Source organism: Camelus dromedarius, chromosome 29 (assembly GCF_036321535.1).
Source record: "Camelus dromedarius isolate mCamDro1 chromosome 29, mCamDro1.pat, whole genome shotgun sequence".
NCBI lineage: Eukaryota > Metazoa > Chordata > Mammalia > Artiodactyla > Camelidae > Camelus > Camelus dromedarius.
This window is the reverse complement of record NC_087464.1, coordinates 6306602-6333788: the sequence shown is the minus strand read 5'-3', so window position 1 is coordinate 6333788 and position 27187 is coordinate 6306602. Positions and strand designations below refer to the sequence as shown.

Sequence of the window (27187 nt, the reverse complement as noted above, 5' to 3'; positions counted from 1 at the left end):
GGGGTCCTGAAACCAAAAAGGTTGGGAGCTGCTGGGCTTCACTAATTACGAGATGAATGATGACATTCTTGTCAACGCAGTCTTCCTTTCCTCAAATGAACCTAAGGCAGTAAAACGTCCTTTTTTTTTTCCAGGAAGGGCTGAGACAAATGAAATTGTAAGAGCACAAAAACTCTTGGGGAAAAAAATCCAGAAGTTGATGGTGATGTTGAAAGAAGATCAGACTGCTGGGTGGGATGAGGGAGGAACTGGACAGAGTGGACTCGTGCAACATGAGGGAAGCTGACAGGACAGACGTGGGGCTCAACACGGGACGGGGGACTGAGTGGAGCAGGCGGTGGACCTGCACCAGGGCCTGCTGGGCAAGTGGCAGTCCACCCAGCGGGAGGAGAGCAGACGCCTCTCTCCAGCACTAGGGGAGCAGCCCTGCTGTGCACACCAGGTACTTGGAAATCACCTGGTGTTTTTAATTAAGCTTCTCATTCCTCAATGGAAATGCTTATTTTAAAAAGGGATCAGCTAATACGGAATCTGATTGAAAAATAAAGGATTCACTATGGATTAAAATCCTGAAGGCTGGTGAAACAGTGTTTAGGGGTCATCCTTAAAGAAAGTAACCAAGGAAACCACACACTGAATTTGAGGGGCTCAGAAATCCATCCCGATATCTTGGAGGAGTTTCTGCCTGCTGGAGAGTAATCTGTTTGCTCTGTGCTGGGAGATACGTTTCTGAGATTTCCAGTGGAGCTGGGTACCTCTCGCTGACTCCTGCGCACATTCCATAGCTGAGGGAATACAGTGCAGTCCCTACACAATTAAATAGCTTGGCATTTTACTTTAATCTCCTTATTTAGTCCATAATAACTTTTAACAGTTATCTGACTTACAGGAAATTTTTGATATTGCTAAAGAATAAGATAAAGCTTAAATTTTATTTGTGGGTTCACTCCCATCTTCTGAATACATTGTATAATTTCCTTCTTCCTGCCTTTGCCTTCCTTCAAACATGCTGCCCTCAACTCATGCTTTCTTTTCTTATGGAAATCCAGCTCGTTCCTTCCTCAAGCTCTAGTTTGTGTCTGACTCTCAAACTCCTTTCTCTAACGCATCCAGCCCTACTGATGCCATCTCCTCTGAAGGCCCAGAGCACATCTGAACATAACCATGGACCACAGGCCCACGTGCTGCTGGGTGGGATGGAACAACATTAAATGCTGTGGTTTCATAAGTGACAGTCTCGTCTCCTCGGTTGGCCACTTTAAGGCCAGTGATCATACTTCCCTCTTAAAATCTAGAACTCCACGCAATGTAGGGCGTGCCACGTGTAGAGAGGATGGTCAGCGTAACCCTCTGCAGACCGATAATGGCAGCTTGAAATTCCATTCTCTAAGCCTGAACTCTGCGGCTGAACTTCAGCGGACTCACTGACAACCAGATTCCCAGTGTTGGCCCTTCTGACCCAGTTACTTGACATAGGAGGTTCCCTGCTTCTAAGAGGTCAGCATTAGGTGGCTGGGGCAGTACAGTTGAGCAGGAAGGGTATCAGAAAAGGAGTCAGAAGACCTGAGGGGAACAGCCTCCCAACAGACAGGTGACCTTGAGCAAGTTCCTTAAAACTAGATGACGTGTAGTTTCTCATTTCTTAAAAAGGACCAACCTCACATTCCCTGACTGCCTCACACTGTTGCTGGGAGAATTAAACAAAAAAATTATTTATAAACTATAAGGTACTATAATGTATAAGAAATTACCAGAAATTTAACTGGAGTATGATTCAGCTCAGAGGTAGAGTTAGTCCCTGCCTGGGGACTTTATTTAGGATTAGAATCATTTGCTAGAAAGAATGAACAAATGAATGATCGCAGGAAAACAGAAGATGTGATATGAAAACAGCTCCACTTTGTAGAGTTTTGTGGTGATGGTTCAGAGAGGTTCACTCGGGCCAAGCTGACGCAGCGGCAACACAACATTAACCAATCTGTCAAGAGCTAAAACTCTGAGCGAAGCAGTTAGAAAGCAGAGACCAGGTCATACGCCTCCCGCCACTGCGGAAAGGCAGCGGAAGCCTGTGATGAGACGTAAACGGCCGTTTGGAGACCCTCTGAAGACTTGGTCTGCGCCTCTAAACATCACTGGTGTCACCGCTGGATGACAGTGCGTGGCAACACCTGAGTAAAGGAATTCGTTAAAGTTTAGCTTTCCGCAGCCTCCATTTCTTTATTTGAGAGTCTTATACCAGCTCCCTGTCCATTTCACCATCAGGACAAAAATAGCTGGTGAAAGCCACTAGGCAACATCAAGACCTTAAGAAACAGGCAAAAAGAAGGAATGCTATTGGCAGGTAGAACGTGGCATCAAACCAACCCAAGTGACGTGCACTTGTCTGGATGTAAAGAAGAGGAACAGAATAAGAGCAATGACCGAGGCCATCTTTTTGACATGGATGTCAGTTTTTGCCGCCAAGGGAGTGGCAAATCCATTCTGACCCCCTGCTAAACCACTCGGGAAACCCAGAGGAAGTGGCTGCCCCGTCCATGGGCAGGGGTGGGGAGAGAACCAAGAGAGACAGGAAGAAGTCCTCTCCATTAGTGTTGAGGGAGGAGACCCATGCCCTCTCAGACACTCTCTGCTCTTACAACGTGATAGAATAATTATGATGTGACTGCGTGAGCTAGAGCCAACCTGTACCCTAGAAAAGATAAACACCGGTTAAGACGTTTTAATGATTTTTCTGCACTTCAAGATACATACATAATGTCTCCTGTTCCTCTGAAGGCGTTCATAACTTATCCTGTTTCATCGAGAAGGAAACAGAAGCACTAAAGGTAAATGAACGACTAGCATAAAACTCCTGACTGGTAAGTGACAGAGCGCGTTCAAACCCCTCTTCTGCTCCAATCTCAGGATTCTTTCTGAGATGACTATCCTGCTCCACGTAAAACTGCACCATTTCAAAACCTTTGACAACCCTTCTTACCAAGCTTCCTGGAATTTCTTCATCCTGCAAGGCTTATCTTGATTCCGCCGACTCCTAAACCATCGTTCAACGTGGCGCTCTGTCAAGTTACACTTCTTTGCCAGTCCATAAATATCAGTCTGAAAGGGGATGAAACAAATGAATGAGCGCCTAAGAGCAGGGTCAGGCTGGCAGGCAGTCAAGAGACAGGGAGACTGGGTTAGGAGAGCTCATGCACCAAAGAGGGGAAGGAGTCTGCATTAGACCATGAGCCAGCGCACTTACCTCTTTTGCTCATGGAATCACATTCGTACACCCCAAAACGGAGAGACGGTCAGTTCCCAGAACTCTGAGTTAGTAAGAAAGACCAAATCTCCATAAGTTGGTAGCAACTCATATGTTCAAGTTGCATATGTGGCTCACTCATTCAGCCAATTTTATTCAGGGCCTCCTAGGTTCCATGTAGAGTCGTATGGTTTAAGATAGCTATCAAATCCAACCTCTTCATTTTTCCTATGAGGGACATGGAACCCTGAGAGTTTTTAATAACTTGTCCAAGGCCTAAAATTAGTAGCAAAGTGAGGATAAGAAATTAGGCTGGTGCACTTTCTGTTATTTCGCGTGATCTTTCTAGCAGCTCCAAAAGATCGTACAGGGAAAACTCAAACAGGTGCTGGCCATCACATTCACATTTAATCAGATGTACAGCCTATTTCAAACTAATCCAAAACAATTCCGATCATTAAGGAATAAGGATTGCCAGACTATAATGATGATTGCTTCTCTTCTGGGAAGCAAAAGTTGTAGGTTATGATTTTAAATTGAAAACAATACAGAGGTTGGATTAGCTCAAAGGTCACAAACGTGAAGCTCTCCCCGGGCCAGACAAGAAACAGAAATCACTGGGTGGACCAGGTCTGCTTCAAGGTGGGGTTTTAAGCTGTATTCTTTCAACACAGGCATGTTTTATATGTTACACCTGTACTACTTTCCACTTCCACAAAGAAATAAGCTCCACAATTTTTTTTTGGCAACACCAGTTGAGTGCAAGAAATATTTTAGTTTATTTCTAACTGTACTATGAGAAAAATAAAATTGCAGATAACTGACCGTCTGCCTCAGCTGTAAGGAAACAGGCAGGCGCCATACGGATGCAGCAAACAGAAAAGCACATGCTCGCTCTCCAGAGCTGGCTCACTGCCGCGGGCCCCCAGAAAGTGCAGTCCCACGAATTTGATGGGAAATTGCCAGTTTTTAAAAAAAATGTTGGCCAATACCTCAAAGTGAATTTAAAACAGTCGTGGACCAAGACTGTGAGGGCCAAACAAAGCCTGGGTGTGGACCAGAGGGCTGGACACTCAGCCGTGTGTGACCAGCTGTGGGGCATCAGCTATGTTACTGCGTACGGTTTACGTAACTGGTCGGGTGCGTAGGGTAACAGCAGGTAAAATGCCTAAAGGAGCGCTCATGCTGAAGACAGGCGAAGGGCTAATGGCAGCTTCTACATATCTACTGAGTTGCCAGCCGGCTACGTAATCTGAAGAGAAAGAAAGCAAAGCAAAACAAGATACAGCCCATGTTTCTCTGTAAATCGCCCTAATACCTACTCTTCCATAGGCCAAGGGTTCACCTGCTGTTTTTGTTGTTTTGTCTCCTTTTGCTTTTGTGTCTCTGACGAGACTCAGTAGGCAACCATTGATCGGTGTCTACTCTGCAGACACTGTGCTGCCTTCAGAGATCTAAATGAACGGGACTGGTATGGGCCTCCTCTTCACAGAATAAAGCCTGTCGGGCAAGGAAGTCAGAAAATACGACATAGCATTCTAATAAAATGTGACGAGTGCTGAGACAGGGGAGAATCGGGGTACCATGGGACCTAAATTTATGTAGGCAGTTCCTGGAAGTCACAGTTAGACCGAACCCTGAAAAATGCCCCACGAAGGAGAGGATGAAGAAGGAAAGTGCCCTGGCAGGAGGACCAGCAAGTGGTCTGGAGATGAGAGCCTGGGGGAACTGGGAGCATCTGAGGAACAGAAAGAAGCCTTGCAAGGTAGAAACATACAGAGAAGTGACGAGGAAAGATGTGGCTAGGGCCACACAAAGGGGGGCGTGGGGTGGAATTTATCTTGTAGATTACAGGATGTTTGCATTGTGAAGTCCCCCCACCCACCTTGCAGCCTGTAAAGAACGAAGCACCAGGAGTGAGAGTGGAGGTGGAGACAGCGTTCACTTTGCCCTTTTCTCCTGTAGTGAGGACCCTGCACTCCAGGCTGGACAAATTTGGAGGTTTGGGTCCACTAATCCAGGCAGCAGGTGGTCATCACACTCCTACCGCAGGAAGAGGGCACAGCAGGTCCTGGGGCTACAGAATGCGGGAGGAATGGCAGGGAACTGAAAACGGAAGGTCCAGTTCTGCTGCCTCGAGCACTGTGTCTGACCCGCTGTGGGAAGTGATATATCGGCAACAAGAGTGTTTGCTTCCTGCCTCAAGGGAGTGGTTTGAGGATCTGGGCGCTCAGTCTAACATTCTATCACGTGCTAGGTCAGTGCTGGAGATTATGGCTGAACCCAGAAAGAGACCGTGGACTGAAAATCTTTTAAGAAAAAACTATCCCTTTACATCCAATAAAACCTGTAAACATGAACAGATCCCGCAAACAGAGGATATAATTCAAATCCTGTTGCCTAGTCCACAGCAGGACGTATTCTGAAATGTGGTGGCCCTGTGTTCTGTGAGCTCTTAGATGAAAATGGCTCGGGGTCTAGCTTGACTGAAAGGTTTTATTCATTCACAAACATTTAGTGAGCCTTTGCTCACTAGCACCAGGCTATTCTGCTGTTCTGGGCACTGCAGAGCAAGACAGTAGGCAGCAGAACAAAGTCCTCCCCATAGTGGAATCTTCCCAGGTCTGAGAACAATCCAATTTTATTATCCCATCATTTCTACAGACACCTGCTGAATAAATGCTTCTGGAAGATACCAATCAAACGTGATCTGAAGCGTTTTTTTCTGCTTTGGAGCTCAGAGGAAGCTGGTTGAAACTCAGCCTTGGCAATGCTGGCCTCACACGCTACAATATTATTGGGATAGAAATTATCTTGCAAACAGAAGTCTCCAGTAGTATTTGCTCATTAATATGTAAAAGAAGCATTTATTGAACACCTAAAATGCACAGAAAATTGACGTTAAGGGAATAGAAACAAGCATAATTAGGAAACAAGTGATGTTCCCTCGGGATAATTGAAGAAGTCAGTATAAACACAGACGACAGATAACAACAGCTGACCTTTACCGTGTGCTGGGCACTATTCTGAGTACTCAACTCAGTCCTCGCAAGAGCCCTGTGAGGTAAGCGTTGTTAACAAACTCAATTCACAGAGGGGGAGGCTGGGGTTAACCTGTCCACCTCCACACACAGTCTGCAACAGAGCCAGAGCCTGGAGCACACAGTCTGTCCTCACAATCTGTGTGTATGGCCTGGACACTACAGAGAGTAAAGGGGGGGAGTTATGTGGCCTGGAGGAAGAGCCCTGAGTGAGGCCACGAGGCCTGGCTCCTTGACGCAAAAACCAATCCCCTGGGACCACGGAGGACCCACTCGCCGTCTTTGGCTTACATGTCTCGCCTGTAAAATAAACTGGGCTAGACAGTTTTTTGCTCTACAAATGTTTGAATCTACGGTTGAGACAAGCTCGCAAACTGGAACGCACCCGTGGACCACAAAACCTGCTTTGCGCCAGTCTCCCAGTGCCACGTTTTCTTTAGCTCTCCTCCAGAACTACACACTTGTTTGTCGTGTATCGGTTCTCACTGTGTTTTTGCTGAAGAAAAGGGCTAGACGAGTTCTGTTGTTACTTCATTTTACTGACAGCAGGAAAAGCGACCTGCTGGTTAGGGCTGTTGGTCTGTTATCACGGTTCTCTCTCAGTACATCTTGAAGTTGTGACTGGGATATCCATACAGAGAGAGAGACACACTTGTACAAACAGTGGGCGCAGAGCTGCACCTATACAGTCACGAAAGAAGTGTGAGAAATCACAGATCAAAACTTTCCCCGGCGGTTCACGTGTACAGTGTTTTGGACCTCCCTCATCAATACCATGTTATACCTTTCTGTGCCGACCCGCCTGGAAGTGACTCTGTATATACTGGAATGTTTTTGTTTTTATTGGTGCCATCCAAAGCAGCTAAAGAAGCACCCGCAGACTCCTGTCCTCACTGTTTTAGTAAAGTCAGGTGTCACGTACCTGTATCACCACAGCAGTGTCCTGTCATTGCAGGTGTGAAATACTTTGTTAGAGGTAATACCCATCTCTTCAACCAGCACAAAACTTTTTTCAGCCCTCTCAGCAACCTGTCTTACCTCAGCTATAAATTAAGCAAAATGCTATCTGTATGACACTGGTCAAGTTACGTGTGTTGGAGGCACTGTGACATTATTTCATTTCCACATCTGCAATCACTATTAAGTCATGCACTTTGCCTTCCTCTCTTATATTCTATCTTCCTAAGTTCTGGTACTTTGCATCTGAGGGCATTTTACTGGTCAGCTTACTGTCATCTTGATCTGTTATACAATTACTGCCTCAATTTTGTAATCGACGAGCAATGTAAGTTAGGAGTCTCGATGTTGTTCATTCATCGTCTTGGTTTAGTAGATGAAGCTTTCTAATACTTTGGGGCTGATATACAACATTTCTTCTTCCACCTAATGCAGATGTCCAAATTATATCTACATTAAGCTACAGCACACTGCCAATTGACTTGGAACACTTACTTACAAACACAGCTCCAGCCTTTGCAATACGTTTTTAACATTCTATTCACAAGTAAAGATGTCCCTTGGGCATAGTAGAAACAACACTGGATAGGGAGCCAAAGGCCAGGGTCCAGCTTTGGATTCAGCCACTAATCAGCTGCTTGACCCTGGACAGCTCATTTCTTCTGTTGAGTCAGTTTCCACATCTCAAGTCATAAAGAGGAAAAACGATCTAATCTCTAAATCTCTTTCAGCTTTCCGTAGTTTTTTTTTTTTTTAAACTGTCATATGGCTATTTCTCTCCATCACAGGGAAACCTGATAAGAACCAAACTTTCTATTTAGTTTTAAATACTCTAAAAAAGCTGACTGGAAGCTCTTGCTACAGCAAGCACAGCATGTAACTGACAGCGAGCACTGTCCTTCACGTTTTATACACGGCGTTGCCAAGGTCAGTTATTCTCAGACAGAAACAGGGAAGGATAGTAAAGACTCTCTAGAAGCGTCCCAACTTTTCATAAACACAGCTAAATAATTTCCCCTCTGAAAAACTTTACAAGATGCTTAGGCATTCTTATCACCAAGTGGTAACAACAGTATTTCAATGAATAACTGCAGTCTTTTAGAGCACGTGCAGATAAAGAACATGGGGAGACAGCTGGTCAGGCTGTCCTCATTTTAGGGAAAAAGTCAAATACAGAAGCTGAAGGCAGAAGAAGTTAGAGGCAGTGATGGCTGGCCACAAGCAATTGTGGACATGACGCCTCATCCTGTGTGGTCAGATCTCAACATGGCCTCCTTGTGCAGGAGAAAGCCCACCGGACCAATGATAGAAATGGTCGTGGGAGAAGCAATGAATTCAGCAATTAAGTTCAGGACCTTAAAAAAATCTACCTATCCTAAAACTGTGTTAGCATATACTCTTGACTTTAAAAATTACTCATGAGAGCTGTGTATCTTTATCATAGATGGCGTGCAACTTTTGGAGAAGTTTTTATTTCATCTCCCATTTATATATGGCGGTATAATGAAACTAGACCTGCCTAGACACCATTCTTTGTTACAACTATCAGGTTAAAACCTTTTCCTATGGTATGCAAACATGCAGGGTGCTACAACACTTCATCAAGTACATATCAGACTGAGACGAGAACTGTGACTCTCTGACAGTTCCATCTCTGGGCAGCGAGCAGAGGCACAGTATATTTCTGAGTGTTTTGAGGCCTTAGATAAAATAAATTATCCTGCTCAGGAAAGCCACTCAATAGACAGTTTTATAGTGTGTGTTGTGTATATTGATGGTGCCATAATCATCAAAAGTGTCAGAGATGGGCTACTCTGCCTTAACAATTTTTTAAATTAGTATACTTCGTATATATCCTACCATTAAAAATTAAATTTTGATCTTTGCACCCGAATTACGGCATTGATTGTTAGTGCTCAATACTGTAGTTGAACACAGCAGTTCAACTAGTAACGTTTGCTATTTTATATTGTAATATTTATTTATCATTTTATATTATGCTTGGAATGTTGTATAACCTAGCAACAGAGGGAAAAAATCCAAATGAATCAAAACACATGCTGGTCAACTAGAGCAGATTTCTTGCACAGATTGAGGTAAGTCACAGATGATTAAAACATTAAGAAGATTTTAAAATTCAAAAACAGAGAGTTTGTACTTACTTGAGATGGTTGTCTTGTGGAATGTTTAAAAAAATTCTCTAAGACGGTATTTGGCATAATCTTCTTTCGAACTTCCTCTTTAATGCCCAATGTTTTTGCTAGAGGTGAAGCAATAAACCTACAAAAATATAAAAGAAGCTCAAAATCTGACAATGAATCCACAATGTTACCAAAAAACTCAAGCTGTAACTTTAGATTCCAAATGAAAGATCAATCATTGGGCTACCTAAAGCCGATATCTGCCTTAGAGAAGTTCAAAGAGAGCAAATTTTGAGAACTCTTATACAAGAAACAACTTAATATAATAAAATACAGTTGACTAACAACACAGTGGTTGGGGGCACCACAGGAGCCCTGTTGAAAATTCTCCTCCTGTAACTAATAGTCAGCCCCACGTAGGTGGTTCCTCTGTACCTGATGTTCCCCATCCGTGGATTCAAACAGCCACAGATCTAGTACTGTAGTATTTCCAATTGAAGAAATCTGCTTATAAGTGGAACCTGTAGACCAAATCCTTGTTGTTCAAAGGTCAACTGTCCTTGCACAGTTCTAAAACACATTTTATGTAAATCCAAATACATTTATATACAAGATCCAGGAACTGAGATAAGCCATTCCACTTAGAGTTTCATTTTATAGACTACCGGGGGTTAAAATAAATAATAGTTTTGCTATTAAAAGTTTTATGGGGTGATATGACCTTAAAGACATTAATATGTCTCTATTTGAACTTCTAACTTATGAAAAAATGGCATAACTCTTAGGTAAACACCTAGGAATGGGATGGATGGGTAGTATGGCAAGCATACATTTAACTTTATAAGAAATTGGCAAATTGTTTTCCAAAGTGACTGTGCCATTTTACATTCCAATCAATAATGTGCCAAAGTCCCAGTTACTCCAGATCCCTGCCAATAGTTAGTAATGCCAGTCTTTTTAATTTTAGCAATTCTACTGGGTGTGTAGGGGTTTTTACTGATTTTCCACTCTAAGTTTTATTATTTCCAAACTTCTGCTTGTTATAAATTTAGTTTGTTTTTCTTCTAGTTTCTTAAGGTAGAAGGTTAGATTACTGATTTGAGAGCTTTCTTTTTTTAAAATACAGGTGTTTACTGTAAATTTCCTGCTAAGTACTGCTTTTGCTGAAACTCATAAACTTTGGTATGGTGCTTTCTTTTTCATTCATCTCAAAGTACTTTCTATTTTACCTTGTGATTTCTCTTCTGATAGATTTACCCTTTTATAGTATAAAATGTCCTTTGTCTCTAGTAATAATTTAAAGGCTGCTAAAGACAAAGTTGTCTGATATTAGTACAGCCACTCCAGCCCCCTTTTGGTTACTGCTTGCATAGTATGTATTTTCCCATCCTTTTACTTCTGACTTGTTTATATCTTTAAATCTAAAGTGTGTCTCTTGTAGAAACCAGATAGTTGGATCATATATTTCTATCAATTCCTCCTATCTATGCCTTTTAGTTGCAGTATTTAATCCATTTACATTTAATATAAATTGCATTTAATTACTGATAAGACAGGATCTATACCTGCCATTTTGCTATTTGTCTTCTATATTATATCTTATGCCTTTTTGCTTCTCTATCCTTCCATTACTATTTTCTTTGTGTTAAATAGATATTTTCTAGTGTACCTTTTAAATTCTCTTATTTTTTTACTATTTAAAAAATTATCTTCTTAGTGATTACCTAGAGATTATAATTAGTATCTTAATTTATAACCCCCTAGTTCAGATTAATACCAAAATAATTTCAGCACTATACAAAACTCCATTACCTCCCCTCTCTGTGCTGTTACTGTCATGTAAATTATATATTTATAAACTGTGCTCTAATCAACATACATTTATGATTATTATTTTATGCAGTTGCCTTTTAAATCAGATAGAAGAAAATGTGTTACAAGCAAAAAATGCATTTATACTTTCTTTTTATTTCTTAAGTAGGCACCTTTACTGGTCCTCTTTGTTTCTTCATGTGCACGCACATTACTGGCTGTGCTCTCTAATTTCAGTCAAAAGGGCTCCCTTTGGTATTTCTCACAGGGTAGGTCTGCTAGCAACAAACTCTTCCAGTTTTCATTCACCTGGGAATGTCTTACTTTTCCTTTCATTTTGAAGGATAGTTTTGCTTGGTTGACAGTTTTTTCTTTCTTTATATTTGTTCTCCCATTGTCTTTGGCTTCCATGGTCGCTGATGAGAAATCAATTCAGTCTTACTGAGGATCCCTTTTGTGTGATGAGATGCTCCTCTCTTGCTGCTTTCAAGACTCTGTCTTTCAACCGTTTGCTTGTGTTGTATTAAGATACGGATCTCTTTAAGTTTACCCTACTTGGAGTTTGTTTAGCTTCTTGGATATATAGATTAATGTTTGTTGTCAAATTTGGGGAAAATTTTTAGCCATTTATTCCTTCAAATATTTTCTATCCTGTTCATTTTCTTCTCGTCTTCTGGAATTCTTGCTATGCTTGTCTCTATTTGGAATAGTGGTCTCCTAATGATTAGACAGAGATTTCCTTAAATGCCTGGAACCAGTAAGTTTTCCAGTGTTTGCTAAAGGGCTCTGTAGACATTTTGGGGCACACCTTCAACACTCAGCCAGGCAGGTGATAACTCTGCCTTAGCCTTAACTTCCTGTTTGCACAGAGCCCAAAGTCATCCAGAGGTGAGAGATTAGGGCCTACTCAGGTCTTTCCCAAGCAAGTGGATGGCTATCGGCATGTCCAAAGCTCTACTAATTCAAGAGGCCTTCTGACTTCCAAGAATATGCCAGAGCTTTTCAAAACGCCCAATGGACATCCCATTTACCAGCTTATCCTTTAAAAGGAAAAGCTTTTTGGTTAGTTTATTGTTTGCCCCAATTGTTATCTACTACCTCAAGCAGTTCCAAACTTAATTGCCTCTAACTGTTTTAGACAAGCAACACCACCCCACCATGGGAAAAGGCAAATAAAGACAGCTTATGAGTAATGCCCTTACAGGGCACCACCAGACAGTTCAGATAGTGACAATTCTCCAGGAATGATGCTTTGAAGGACTTCCATCTCTGTTCTACTTCCTTCAATGGCTTCCAGGATGCTGTTTTCCACTGAAATTGTGGGCCGTTGGTTTTTCAAGGCTATCACAGAGGTGGAGAGGGAAGCATAGAAACAGGGCAAGTTAAAAAGTCTACAAACCTTGCTGCTCTTTCCAACAGTCAGCTGTTTTTCTTAAATAACACTCTCTGGATTGCTGTAAGCCTTTGGTTAATTCTGAATTCTGGAAAGTTGATTTTGACAATTTTTGCTAGTTTTCTGATTTTGTAAAGGAGAGAATTTTCAGAGGTCCTTATTCTGACATTTTTGTTACGTTCCAGTGTGCAGTTTTTTTTAACTTGAATTTTGCCAGTGACTAAAGATGTGGAACATCTTCTTACGTGTTTATTTGCTATTTGTATGTCTTCTTTGTGGAGGTTTCTGCTCATTTTTCCCTTTTTAAAAATCAAGGTGGTTGTTGTTGTTGTTGTTGTTGTTGTTTATTGAGTTATGAGTTCTTTATATATTCTGAATTTAAATCTCTCATCAGATACATGTTTTGTATATATTTTCTCCTAGTCTGTATTACCTTTTCATTTGTATACATCTTTTAAAAATAATTATTAATGCATTTTTATATATAATTCACCATTTTTAATTATGCTATTCAGTGACCTTTTTTTAGTAAATATACCACATTGTACAATCATCACCATGAATCAGCTTTAGAAATTTTCATCATCCCAATATAATACCTCATGCATATTTACTTTAATCCCTGTTCCCTGTCAGTCCTGCCACAGGCAATCGCTAATCTATTTTCTGTCTTTATACCTATGCCTCTTCTGGATATTTAATATAATGAAATCATACAATATGTGGTTGCTTGTGTCTGGCTTCTTTCATTGAGTATTAATGTTTTTGAGATCCATCCATGTTTTTGGATATTTAGAGTTCATTCCGTTTTATTGTCAAATAATAATCTACTGTATAGATATGCATACATTAACAATGTCTTTTGAAGAACAAACATTTTAGTAATTTACCAAGAGAAATAAAAGCATATACCCACACAAATTCATCTACTCAAATGTTCACAGAAGCTTTATTTGTAACAGCCCAAAAGAAATTTGTAAATGATCCAAATTTCTATCAACTAGTTAAAGGATAATCAATTGTAGTATATCAATATGTTGAAAGACTATTCAGCAATGACAAGAAATCAGTTTGGTGCAGCCACTGTGGAAAACAGTATGGAAATTCCTCAAAAGACTAGGAATAGACTTACCATGTGACCCAGTAATCCCGCTCCTGGGCATATATCCAGAAGGAACCCTACTTCAAAAAGATACCTACACCCCAATGTTCATAGCAGCACTATTTACAATAGCCAAGATATGGAAAAAGCCTAAATGTCCATCAACAGATGACTGGATAAAGAAGATGTGGTATATTTATACAATGGAATACTATTTGGCCATAAAAATGACAACATAACGCCATTTGCAGCAACATGGATGTTCCTGGAGAATGTCATCCTAAGTGAAGTAAGCCAGAAAGAGAAAGAAAAATACCATATGAGATCACTCATATGTGGAATTTAAAAAAAAAGAATGTAAATACAAAACAGAAACAGATTCGTAGACACAGAATACAAACTTGTGGTTGCCAAGGGGGCAGAGGAGGGTGGGAAGAGACAGACTGGGATCTCAAAATTTGTAGATACTGACAGGCATATATAGAATAGACAAACAATATTATACTGTATAGCACAGGGAAATATATACAAGATCTTGTGGTAGCTCACAGTGAAAAAAAATGTGACAATGAATATATGTATGTTCATGTATAACTGAAAAATTGTGCTCTACACTGGAATTTGACACATTGTAAAATGACTATACTCAATAAAAAAAAGTTTAAAAAAAAAAGAAAAGAAAAGGAAAAAAATCATTGACACACATAACATGAAAAAAATCTCAAAAGCATTATGCTAAGTGAAAAAAGACATGAGAGACTATAATCGAGATGATTCCATTTATAGGACATCCTAGGAAAAGCAAAATTACACTGACAGAAAGCATTTCAGTGACTGCAAGGAGATAGCAGGTAAAAAGGGGGTTAACTGAATGGGGTATGGGGGATTTTTTTTCAGCCAATGGAAATCTGTATCATAAATGTGGTGATGGCTACATGGCTGTATACATTTGTCAAAAAGCATCAAATTTTGGATGAACTTTCTTATATGTAAATCATACCTCAGTAAAGCTGATTTTTATAAATCACGGTTATGTCCCTATTCTTCCTTCAGTCCTAACAAAGTCTCCATTGTCTGCAAGGTCAGTCTATTCTAGCACTCACTTAGCAGTTTCTGTGTTTAATTAAATTCTGGAAATTCTAGTTATGAATGATCACTTAGTCCTTAAATTCATTTTTATAACCATGGAGTTGAACAAAAATTTTCCTAAAATACCCCTAAAATATAAAAAGTATATGCCAACTTCCAGATGGACTAAGTTTTCCTGGAAATAACCCATATATTTCAGAGACATATAAAAACAAACTTATTAGGCACCAGATGTACACAGAGCAATGCGGATAGATCATAAAGCCAGTGCTATATTTAAAAAAGAAGAAGAACTGGAAGGTCTTATCACCATACCATTTATGTCAATTAACAATACATGCACTTTATGTTTATACTCATGTTTTACTGGGTCATACAAAGAAAAAGCCATCAAATACATATAGCAGGAATGGGGAAAGGACTAGGAAATGAGGGTAAAAGATAAATTAATGAAAAAGTTAATTCAAATCAGTCAAATCAATCAATAGAGATCTTATACAGACCAAAGAGACCATGCTATGATTTGAGAAATGCGATTAATTAATTCCCGCTTTGCATAAAAGTTCCAAATAAAAACTAAGATGACGTTAAAACTAACACAGTCTCAAAAACATATTCAACAGGGTTTTGGATAAATAATGGAATTGGGTCATTATCTAACCTACCAGTTGAAAAATTTTATTGGAGAAAACACTCATGGTTTTTACTAGTAGGATAATACGAAAACAAAATGGTTTAATATGGCGGTGTTCTCAGTCATATTCACTCAATGCTATCGCCTCAAACGTGAGAAATGAAGAAATTAGTAAAAATAAAACAGCAAAGCAGGGTTAAGAAAAGAAGATTTACTCAGCAAGAGAATACAACCAATCTCAAAGCCAAATGAAGTATAGCATTCTCCTCTAGAGGGTCATGTGAGAGATCGAGTGCGTGGATAAGAATGCGCAGTGGATAAATACGCATACTCATAGCCTGCTTGCTGATCTGAGGAACACATCTACAGTCAAATCACTAACTTAAAGGAGAAAGAAATATGGTCCTGATTGTTAACATGTCCAGGCTTCAAGGACAGAAATAACATTTTCAATAGAACAGAGCAAGTACATAAGTACAGTTTTCTATTTCAGCATTATTTTTTCTTTTCAAATAAATCTAGAGAACCAATCACTGCATCTAATGTAAGTGTACACACATAGGAATAGGTACTTAATTAAAAATCTATCTTGAGAAAGGAGAGAATAAAGAAGCACAATAAATATTTGATAAACTGAAGGGAAATGCCAGGCCTTAGCTCTAGAAGGACCTTAGAAATGAACTTGCCTGTACTTTTATTTTACTGATACGGAATAGATGAGAAAAGTCCGGGGGGGAAAAAAAGAATGTGCACTTCTGCTCCCAAGTAAATGGTTCCCAGTTAGATTAGTTCCCAGGGAATGAATCTCCGGTTTGCTACTGTTGTAGAACTGAGCCCTCACATGGGCCTATTCAGACACCCAGACAGCCGACCTGTTGGTTTAGCACTGCATCCCTCACCTGTGACCCAAAGCCTAGCAGTCCCAGGGCACTCCCCGACACACACTTCTTTTGCAGAATAAAAAGAAGGCAAGCCTAGGCAGACATTAAGCATGTGAAGTTTAAATACGCTTCCTAAACAGAAATAATAACCTATCCTGCCTTAAGGCTGATTCCCAGTTCCTAAGGATTGAAAGGCTCTTTGACCAGAGTTTAATCAGAGGGTTTTATATGAGAGACCAAAACATCTGGAGCAATACTTAAGTCCAATGAATGTATTTGGAGACTGCTCCAGTTGAGGACAATTAGTAATAATCCTTTTTCAACTCTTGTAAATTGCTACACCTCCCCTTCTTTAAAGAACCCCACTGTGCCCTTATGTTGTTCAGTGGAAATGGTAGAGGGAGGAATCTACTCATTGTACCATTAAGTAAAAGAAAAAAAGATTACCTTCTGATTTTACCATCCCCACCCCTGCCTTGGACTCTTCTGGGCCATAATTTACTCTGACATAACGTGCTTTACTTCTGAAGTGCTTAAATATGAGTAGCTTAGATCCCCTTTAAATCATACTTCAGACACATAAAAGACTGTACAGAAGTCTGGATATACTAGTTAGAAATGGTTACTCTAGACCAAAAAAAAAAAAAAAATCAAAACATGAGGCACAAACCAAAACTTGTAAGGAAAGGGAATCCTAAATACAAAGCAAATGTCAGTTACTTTCAAATGAGCTACTTGTTTGTTCTTCAGCAGTTGTCTCTCCACTCCTTTCTAGGAAGGGACTTCCTTCCTCATCACAAACAGCTCCTGGCTAGTGCTAAAGGACAGAAATGAGCCAGCGAAAAAAATCACAACTCCTGGTCATTTCCTAGAATGAGGAGGTGTAACACAAACACAGTCCAGGACAAAAGGAAGTTTTCTTGTGATAAATATATAACAGGATATGCTGAAACACGGTGTCAGATTTACACAAATTTTTATGATAGTTCAGAAAAGTTCATCCCTTGCTATCATCCCAAGAAACATTCATTTACTTTTTTTCCATCAGGAGTATTTCACTGTGAAAGTCCAAGAAATACTGGTATAGAGGGAAAAACAAACCCAACAACCCTGAACCTGGTGCCATAATATGTGGGTTCAAGTCCCAGGTCTATTCCTTATATACTAACCATGTGGCCTTGGCCAGGTCACTTACTTCTCATTTTCTTGACTGAGATCACACCACTTATGATTTTATGTAGCTCTATATAATTTTTATTCAAACGCAAGGCGTAAGTAGAATTTTATTTATGATCTAAGTGGTTTAATCTAATGCAAATGATACAGAAGTCCTGAAAAAAAATTAGCTTATACTTCAAAAAGCATGATTTCTCTCCCATGTTAAGTTTTCTTTCTTTCTATTGCATTAAGAGAGATATGGGGGGAAAAAAGAGATATAAGATTAGTGGAGCAACACACAGTGTTCTGCAGTGTCATGGAATGGAAAAAGCTAAGGGTAAGCTATTGGGAGTTAAAGTTATAAGGAGGTAGGAAAGATGATATAGACTACAATCCCTAGAGAAGAAACAAGAATGGTCCTAGGAATTAAAAGAGGATTGGATTCTTTCCTGATTATTGTTGGAGAGGCCAAGACTAGGACATAACAAGTTGGTCCTCCACAGCTGTGCTGCTTTGGCAACCAAAAAAAATTTCTAGTTGACTGTCAATCAAAATGTAAAAGATGGAGTTGTCCACCAAGAAGTAGTAAATCTGCAGCAGAGGACCTGGACATCAAATTCAAGGATCACCAGACACTATGCAAGAAAAACAAGCATTTCAGGATAGCAAAGAGTAATTTGCTAATATGGCAGTATGGTGGCAAAATTCTATTTTATTTATGCATTCTTTGACAAGTCCAAACGTGAGTAAAAGTAGAGTTAACTGTCAAAAAGGAAGAACACTTTCAAATGTTCTCAGCTAGAGTTCAGTGGTATTGAGGGGCTTTCTCTTCCTCCCAACAGCAATAGCACATCGTTGACCCAAGTAAAGTTGTCATTTGTACAAGAACCTTTTGGAGAATCCATGAAACAGAGCTGGTCAAACTAGCTCTCAAGATAAGGACCCTGCAAATGGTTATAAACATATGATCTGCATTACAGTTAGTCTTGGACAAAATGATCTTTATCAGATTTTGTCTTAAGTTTTTCCAACTCTTGACATTTGAATATTCTTTTTGCTCCAAAAAAAATTAATGTGCTAATAACAGTTTTTTGAAATAGAGATAACTATAGAGATTATAGATGAACATTTATCTCCTGTTATCATAACACTAGTACAGTTTTAATAAAAAGGTTGGAAGTAATATCTACTTAAATTAAGAGAAAGAAAAGAAGTTTAATTCTGAGAAAGCAAACTGATATTTTTTCTTTGATTTCCTTACACTTTGGAATGAAGGCCTGCTATTAAAACTTTCAATAAACCTTTAAAATAAACATGCTATAAAGCAATATTAAGTTTGGCCTTTAATGAGCCATTTTTGCTATTTTATAGGCATTCTAAAATGATAACACATCCCCTAGCCACAGACTCTCCTAATACTGCTGGCAAAGGACACAGGGATGCGTGTCCTTCATCAGACACCACAGTACTTGGAAGATGAGCTGTGTTCTTGTACTGTCATCGACACTAATAAGATCTGTGATCCTTAACCTCTCTTTACTCAATTTCCTTCACTGTAAAACTAAAGCACTTGAGGAGACTGTGTTTCTAATTTTTATTCATTCAGCTTCTAGATAATGTTTAGTGTGCATTTGATTTCATGAACTCCCTGAAGAGTCTGTAGCCCATGAGTGGCAACTTCTGAACAACAGATTCTTTAAGGATCTTACCAAGATTCTTTATTCTAGAGTTAGGGCAAAGAAGGGGAATGGGAAGGACAGACATACAAACACTACTTACTTTTCAAAGAAATGTCTGAGAATCATCAAGCCAAAAGCACACGGGATGGTTATATATAAATGAGAGGGTTTCGCAAAGACGAGTCCATCGTGGTCTTCAAGATCTGACCACTTTATTGTTGGAGGGAGCCAGAATCTTTCCAACCAAAACCATTCTTTAAACGTCTGAAACATTCTAGAGAGAGATGGAAAAAGAATACATTAGACTTATAAAACAAATACTTAAAGTTGAGATAACACTGATACCTTTACTCAAAATACCTAAACCAGAGGGTTTTGAAAAGAGGGCAAGAATGAGGTACTATTATTTACTGGGCTTCGTGGCTCTTTGTTGCATTCAACAAGAATTTTAATGCCATCACGCTCAGAACAATTTTGGCTGTGACACGGCAAACTGAAGTTTAACACACCACTGTTTACATTGTTGGCAAAACATAAGTTAATATTATGGATATGTATCTTCCTCTTATATGATTCTATAGTATGAAAAATAATTTAACAATAAACTCTACAACTTCAACATTCCAAAGGTCAACCTCATGAAAGCTCCAAGTATGTACAAATCTTTACTAGTATCCTAAGAACTTCTTTAGGAGATAAAGGACAAGCATATTCAACTTCATATTACAATAAGGAGTTCAAGTTAGTCCATGTCTACAAATATTTATTGAGATTTGATTATTTGTCAAGTGCTGTGCAAGGCACTAACGATGCAAAGATGAAAAAGACAGCATTCTTGCCTTAAGAACCATATATTCTGTGGGCAAGACAGGCCTGAACAGATGACTCCTACGCAGCTTCTTGTAGGCACAATGAGAAAGGTATGTAGAGGGTGCTCAGCACTGAGCCCAGCCAGGAAGCGTCGGGGAAGGTCACTGGAACAGATGATCCTTGAGGTGTCTTAGACAGTGAGGGGAAGTAAACCAGGGAAAGGCAAGGAAATGCAAAAGACGGAGTGGAAGCTTTAAGGAGGGAAAGTGACCAGAAACAGAATAGCACTGAGATGTCCTAACCTCATCATTTAGGCCATGACAATGTTAATCCTGACAGTTTGATCTTGAGGATGTTTTGATTTCCTCTTTTAAGAGGTAATCATGTTAGGTATCTTAAGTGCGGTGGTGGCTTCAAAGATGCATACATCTATCAAAATCCATCGAATTATACACCTGAAATATGTGTAGTTTACTGTACAGAAATTATACCACAATAAAGTTGTTCAAAAATTTTTTTAAATAGTTAATCAGAGAAAAGAAGTCCAAATGTCCTCAGGTTTACAACAAGGTGGTCAGAATAACTCCATTAGAACCTCGCGATTTGTAAATAACACAGTGCCCTTGGAACACTACCAGCAGTTTGGTTCCACCAGAGTTTAAGAATCCAAGGTGGGGGCTGGTGGGTTACACACAGGGGCCAGAGTCTCAGTTTATTGTCCTGGCATAATTATTAATAGTGCCCCTTCCTTTCAGAAGTGTCCCAGTTTGGGCAATAAATCACATGGTGATTCTCATAAAAAACCTGGTCAGACAGTAGAACTTGGCCACAGAGGGTCTGCAATCCATGCTGAGGAGCTTGGGCTTTAGCTAATGGAACCCATGAAGGGTGTTATGGCAGAGGATAAAATGATCAGACATTTAAGAAAGGTCAGCCAGGTCCTCTGTGAGCCCATATGGTGTCTTTCTGCCAAGTAGAGGACGGTGTCCTCTCTGAGCAGACACAGCCCCTCTACCCAGCAGAATGGGAGCTGAGTTTCAAACCCCAGAAGGCCCCGGCCCAGCAGATACATGGCTGCTGTCTGGCAGTGGTATGGAGCACATTTCGGGAGACAGAAAGACGAGAGCTACTAGGAGCTTGACGCACCGGACGTGGTCAGAAATGGGAAGCTGCAGAGAGCAGCGGCATCGGGGAGCTGAACATCCTGATAGTAACGCCGTCCGTGAGGTCACACATGAGATCCAAACAGGTGGAGAATGAAGAGAGGCCAAGAGAGAAGTGAGATGGAGGAGAAATAGAAAACTCAAGGGGCTGGAGGTCAAAGGACAAGAGTGGTGGGCGCGGAGCGAAGGACCTGAGAGAGAGGGAAGGCTCAGTTAGAGGTGAGGCTCGAGAGCGGGATACTGACATTACAGATTTCTGACTGCAGATGAGGAAGAGTTCCAGAGTATGGACCCCAACGTCCTTCAGAAAAATCCACACCAAAACCAGTAACTGACCCTTGGTAAGACATTCCCCACTTGATTTCATCTCTCACCCCCTGTTCAGAGACGTGCGCATCCCAGTCACACTCACCCCTGCAAGGCTTGTGTGGAGAAGGAGGGAGGCTGCCTTCTTTTTCTTGTATTAATCGTTTTACTGTAATTTCTACCCGAAGGGAGGGTAAGCAGCATTAATATGGTCACAAAATTGTATAAGTTCGGTGGAACAAAGATCATCAAGAAAGACTTCCTGAATGCTTCCTGTCTATCAGGCCACAGAAAGGAAGGGATGATCCTGGGCTCAGGGAGCTCACGGCTGAGTCAGGACTGGTGCAGCTCTGGACTCGGGAGGAGGCAGTGAGAGAGCTGAAAGGGTTGCTAGGAAGGAAGAAGGAACTCACTCTGGGGAGGGAACTGAGGGTTCACGCCCAGCTACCTGGGCCATCCGACATAACTGACCAAAAGAGGGAAGTAAGACAGTACACACAGCCCGATATGGCTCAGAACAAGAGCAGGTGCAAGTTTTGGGAGGCTACAGCTAAATTTCAAACTTCCTGCAGATCTTAAAAGCCAGCCAAGGCCACAGAGGTCTCTCCTGTAATAGACAAACCGTGCACCTGTCCTGTGTCCCTCACCGCATCAGAATGAGCTGCTCTTGCAAGGGCAAAGATATTTCTTCCTTAAAGTTTGCCTCAGCATGTTCAATACTTTATTGGCTCCAAATTTAACAGACTAGGATTCACAGAACAAACAGCAGTGGCAGTGAGTCGGTTTTGGTATTATTTAAATAACTGTTATATAAAATAGCTTGCCCACGCCTAAAATGCAACTCCAGGCAGTACAGATTATGCTGTCCAGTGTGAAATAAAACTAAATAAATAGGTTTCAATGGTTATATAGGGGTTGCCCCTCTAAACAGTGCCCTTGTTCATCATATGCAAGCAATGAGACAAGATCTGTTGAAAGCCATGGTAACTTTAACACCCAGCAACCAAAAAATGTATAAAGGGAGAAAGAAAGAATCCAAAAGTTGGGGGTGGCCCTCTGGAAAATGTAGTTCAAACTGAGAAAAAAAATCTACATTATTTACTCTTTCTTAATAAGCTGCTGATAAACATCAATTATTGCTGCTTTCAAAAGAGTTAAGAATCTCGTCTTCACACCATACACAAAAATTAACCCAAAATGAAGCACAGACTCAAATATAAGGGCAAACATAATACTCTTAGAAGATTATATAGGAGTAAATCTTCATGACCTTAGGTTAGGCAAAGCCTTCTTACATATGACACCCAAAGCACAAATGACAAAATAAAATATAGATAAATTGGACTTCATCAAAACTAAAACCTTTTTGTGTTTCAATCGATAGCATCAAGAAAGTTCAAAGACAACCCACAGAATGGAAGGAAATATTTGAAAATTATATATCTGATAAAGGACTTGTATTTAGAATATATGAACACCTAGAACTCAATAATGAAAGCACAAACCACACAATTTAAAAACAGGCAAAGGATCTGAATACACATTTCACCAAAGAAGATACACAAATGGCCAACAGGCACATGAAACAATGCTCAACATCATTAGCCATGAGGGAAATGCAAATAAGAAAGAAACCCAGAGAGATCCTTCACGCCCACGAGGATGGCTATAATCAGAGATGACAAGTGTTGGCAGGATGTGGAGAAGTTGGAACCCTCATTCAGTGCTGGAGGGAAAGTAAAATGGTGCAGCTGCTGTGGAAAACAGCCTGGCGGTTCCTTGAAATGCTAAACGTAAAGTTACCACATGACCCAGCCATCTACTCCTCGGTGTGTGCTCAAGGGCATGGAAAGCATTCATGCTACAACATGGATGGCTCTTGAAAACTTGCAAAGTGAAAGAAGCCAGACACAAAAGACACATATTGTATGACTCCACTTATGTGAAATGTCCAGAATAGGCAAATCTATGGAGACAGAAAGTAGGTTAGTAGTTCCTTAGGGCGTACAATGTGGTGTGGGGGGAACTGGGGAGTGACTGCTAAGAGGTACAGGGTTTTGTTTGGGGGTGATGAGAATGTTCATAAATTGAATATGGTGTTGGCTGCACAACTCTGTGAATATTCTAAAAACCATTAAATTGCACACTTTAAATGAGTGAATTATATGGTATGTGAGTTATATCAAAAAAAAAAAAAAAGTTTAAAAGTCTCCTTCTCAGCTTCATCCCCTTTAACCTTTACATCTTTTAATCCATGGCCCAGCCTGAACTTCATGCTAAAGCTCCTATTATCTCATTTAAGGGGCTTCAGTTTTACCTCCCAGGATCACCTGAGTCAAGACTGTGTCTGTGAATCCAGAAAAATACATGAATGAAGGGAAGACTATATTCAGATTCAGACTTCAGCATAGATTTTAAAGTTCACGACTTTCTGGGAGAAAAAAAAAATTGCATGCTTTAAAAAGTAAAAGCAGACCAGCTCCCCTGAAGAGAAGTGGCTCTCCCAGGGGATAGCCCTGGGGTACAGGGTGTTCAACAGACATCCCAGACCACCATGTTAGCTCCAGGCGGTGGGCTTGACTGATCCAGGCTCTCCCTCCAGCCAGCCCCTCTACCATACTTTCTCTCGAGATGAGATCAGAGGCCAAGCACAGAGGGAACTGGGACCGGCACTCTCCTCTCTTCCCTTCTGTGATTTCAATCTATTAGCAAGAAACAGGCCACATTCTCTTAGCCTTTCAATAGCTGTCTTAAGGCCACAAGCTTGTTCCAAGACATCTGGCATCCTTTAGAGTTACCTTACCCTGACCCTAGTGCACAGGATGTGCCATTTGGGAGGTAGCCCAGCATCCAGCCCTCAGAGGAGCAGGGGAAATCACCACCGTGTGTGGTGCCGTGCTTTTCCCACTGCAAAAGCCAAGGTGGACAATTCTCCATCTGCTGGCGGTCAGCCTGGGATGGCCTGGGCTTGGCCAAATGGATGCTTTGCCTAGGACTCTGAATCTGGGGCAGACAGGGACAAGCAGCAGCAGCAGATGGCATCCTGCCTAGGCTGCTGCCACTGAGAGGACAGTTGTCATCTCTCAGCTTCTTGGCCTTCCTGATCGCCTTGGTCTCTTGGTTTCTACTGCATCCAAGTCTAGCCCACCACCCGTCCTTTGGTGCTGTGAGTCACTTCCAGTGAAGTCTTTTGTTTAAGAAAGTAAGAAAGAGGTGGATTCCGTTGCCTGCAATCAAGAGCACTGGCTGATACACGGAGCGTTTCCCCTGCCCACCTTCAGGAGAAACTGCCAGCTCCAGTTCAGCTGTCTGAACGTTCAATTTAGCAGAAGTGCCTATTCTTGGGATTTCTTTCTAAAGGTTGAATGGAGAAGCAGGAACTCCCTTGGAGAACTGAGGAGGGGCCAGCAGCTATAGCGTCTGTCAGTCTCTCCCTCTGTTTAGACTCTGAGCTCATCTTGCACACAGTGGGCACTCGTTTGTCCCTTTTCCTTTCTTTCTCTCCCATTTTCGCTCCTGCTCTGCCTAAATTTCAAATCTGATAGTGTCAGTCAGTCAGTACTTGAGGGTTTTTGTTGTTGTTGTTGTTGTTGTTGTTGTTGTTGTTGTTGTTGTTGTTGTTGTTCAAGGTGAAGGAGTCTGCTGGCCTCCCTGACACAGCCTTGACCAGACATTTGGTGGGTGACAGATGCTACCTGCACAGTGAGTGGAACAGAACCTGTATGCTGTGTTAACTGTCTGACTATCGCAACATTTAAACAACCCCCAGGTGGAAAAAGAATTAGAAGATATTGAGATGGAGAGATACCTGTGTTTTTAAAACCTGGCAAGTTAATGCTTTCTCTGTGTATCCTGAGCATTTCCAACAATGAATCTGTCATTCAAGGGCCCTGCTTATGAGTCAATCACTTTCAAACAGTCTGAGAAGCACACTGATTCCCACAGTAAACTCACAACCCATCTGTCTTATTCATTTGGCTGAACTCTAGGCCCTTCTGGCAACTGAACACTGTCAACTGTGTTGACAACTCTTCAGTCTCTGTTTGGTGTTCTCTTGGAAGCAAATGTATTTCTTTACTCCTTGACCATTCTTAGTCCCTTTTTTGATCATCAGCTATTCAAAGCCTTCTTTCCCATCCTTTGCATATCCTCTAAGTACTGCAATTCCTACTTACATTAAAAAAAACCCAAAGGAACTACAATTTTTATTTGTGTAAAAAAACTGAAGCTATTTTTTAAAATAGGAAATATCTATAAGAAAAATGCCTGCAGCTATTTCTTTTCACTCTGAGGAAATTCGGTAATGGAGGTGGCATCATAGCCCAGCTGTGTTTTCCCACCTAACACTGTGGAAATTGTAAACTCTATTTTCAACTCCAGCTGCCAGTAGTTTGCAGGAAGACAATCTAACCAATGTAGGTTTTTAATGACTCATCATTTTCTGACCTCATGGATACAGAACCCAACAGGGTGAAGGATGCCTGATGAGCTACTTTCTCAGATGCACACCATTAAATCTGACCTTAGGACTTAAGAAATAAAGTCATCTGGGTTACACGTTTATCACTATTTGAAGCAACATTTTTGTAGCATACTTTAAAAATGTGATACTGGAACTATTGCTGAGGTTCTAAGAACTCCAAGTCAGGCTGAGGCTCTGGTTAACTAACCATGCAACCCTTACCATAAACACTGCATCAGCTTAGAAGATAACTCTCCAGACACTGCGCTGCACACCAGAAAGTGACACATTGTAACTGACTGTACTTCAATTAAAAACAATTTTTTTTAAAAGAAGTAACTCTCCAGAACATACCGCTTGCATTGAGAGGAGTGACAAGAAAATCTCTCTACAGAACTGAAAATCTCTCTCAGATAGAGGACAGTGATGAGAAGTTAGGAAGACAAGTTCAATAAATCGAAGTAAAGGTATATTCCTGAGCCATGAAGTGAAAGAAAGACACCCTTGAATCAATGTTCACAACCTCTAAATATCATTAAGGTTGGGGATGTGAGAGTTGGTGACAGTTTTGGAGACTGGGTGACCAGCTGGGTCACAGTGGGACAGGGTTCTCTGGTGAAGAGAAAGTCAGCTCCAGAAAAGCAAGGACCTTGCCTGGCTCATACATTACTGTCTACCCACAGCTTGCCACACAGTAGACACTAAATAAGTGTTTGCTGAATGGATGGATAGAAGGTTTGCTGAGGCTGGAATGGAGTTTTGAACAATCAAGGAGTGATACTCTGGCCAAAAATGATAATCTAATTTAATTATCTACGACTCCATTTTCACTAGTTGCAAAACAATTTTAAAAATTTGGTGCAGGGGGTCAGGTAAACGTGTTTATCTATATTTAGTTTATTTGTGTTTTCTTTGGAACTAACTCTACTAACTCAGCCAAAAAAACTGGTTTATGGCTTCAAGATAAAACTCAAAGGAAAACATTAGCAGCTACTTGCCTCCTGTGAACAGTATTAAGGACTAGGCCAACTGCAGATTCCAATTCCAAAAGCATTTTAAGTTTTGCCATTTCAAATGGATAAGACAATGCAAATGATAGAGCAATTTAATTCTGAAGGATATTTCTTATGACTAAGTGCATAAAAAGCTTATAAATGCCTGGACTTACAGCTTCAGAAGACTGAAGAGAAGAAGGGAAAAACCCTAAACTCTAGGTAAAGAAGTTAATTAACTTACAAGATAAAAAAAATTTAATTCTCTCATACTGAATTTTACAATTACATCAATTTAAAGTTTTGAAGAAATTCAGAACAGATTC

The 27187-nt window shown here is 40.6% G+C and overlaps 1 protein-coding gene across 1 annotated transcript in view; it reads right to left on the bottom strand.

Annotated features, from left to right (window-relative positions):
* CERS3 (ceramide synthase 3) overlaps positions 1-27187 on the bottom strand; it is a 91094-nt gene that overhangs the window by 46678 nt on the left and 17229 nt on the right. The window contains exons 2-4 of the mRNA XM_010985332.3: positions 19229-19402; positions 9402-9519; positions 2978-3096 (exon numbers count right to left, since the gene is read on the bottom strand). Coding sequence (XP_010983634.2) covers positions 2978-3096; positions 9402-9519; positions 19229-19401 — 410 coding nt within the window. The 5' untranslated portion in view covers position 19402. The remainder of the gene's footprint in view (positions 1-2977; positions 3097-9401; positions 9520-19228; positions 19403-27187) is intronic.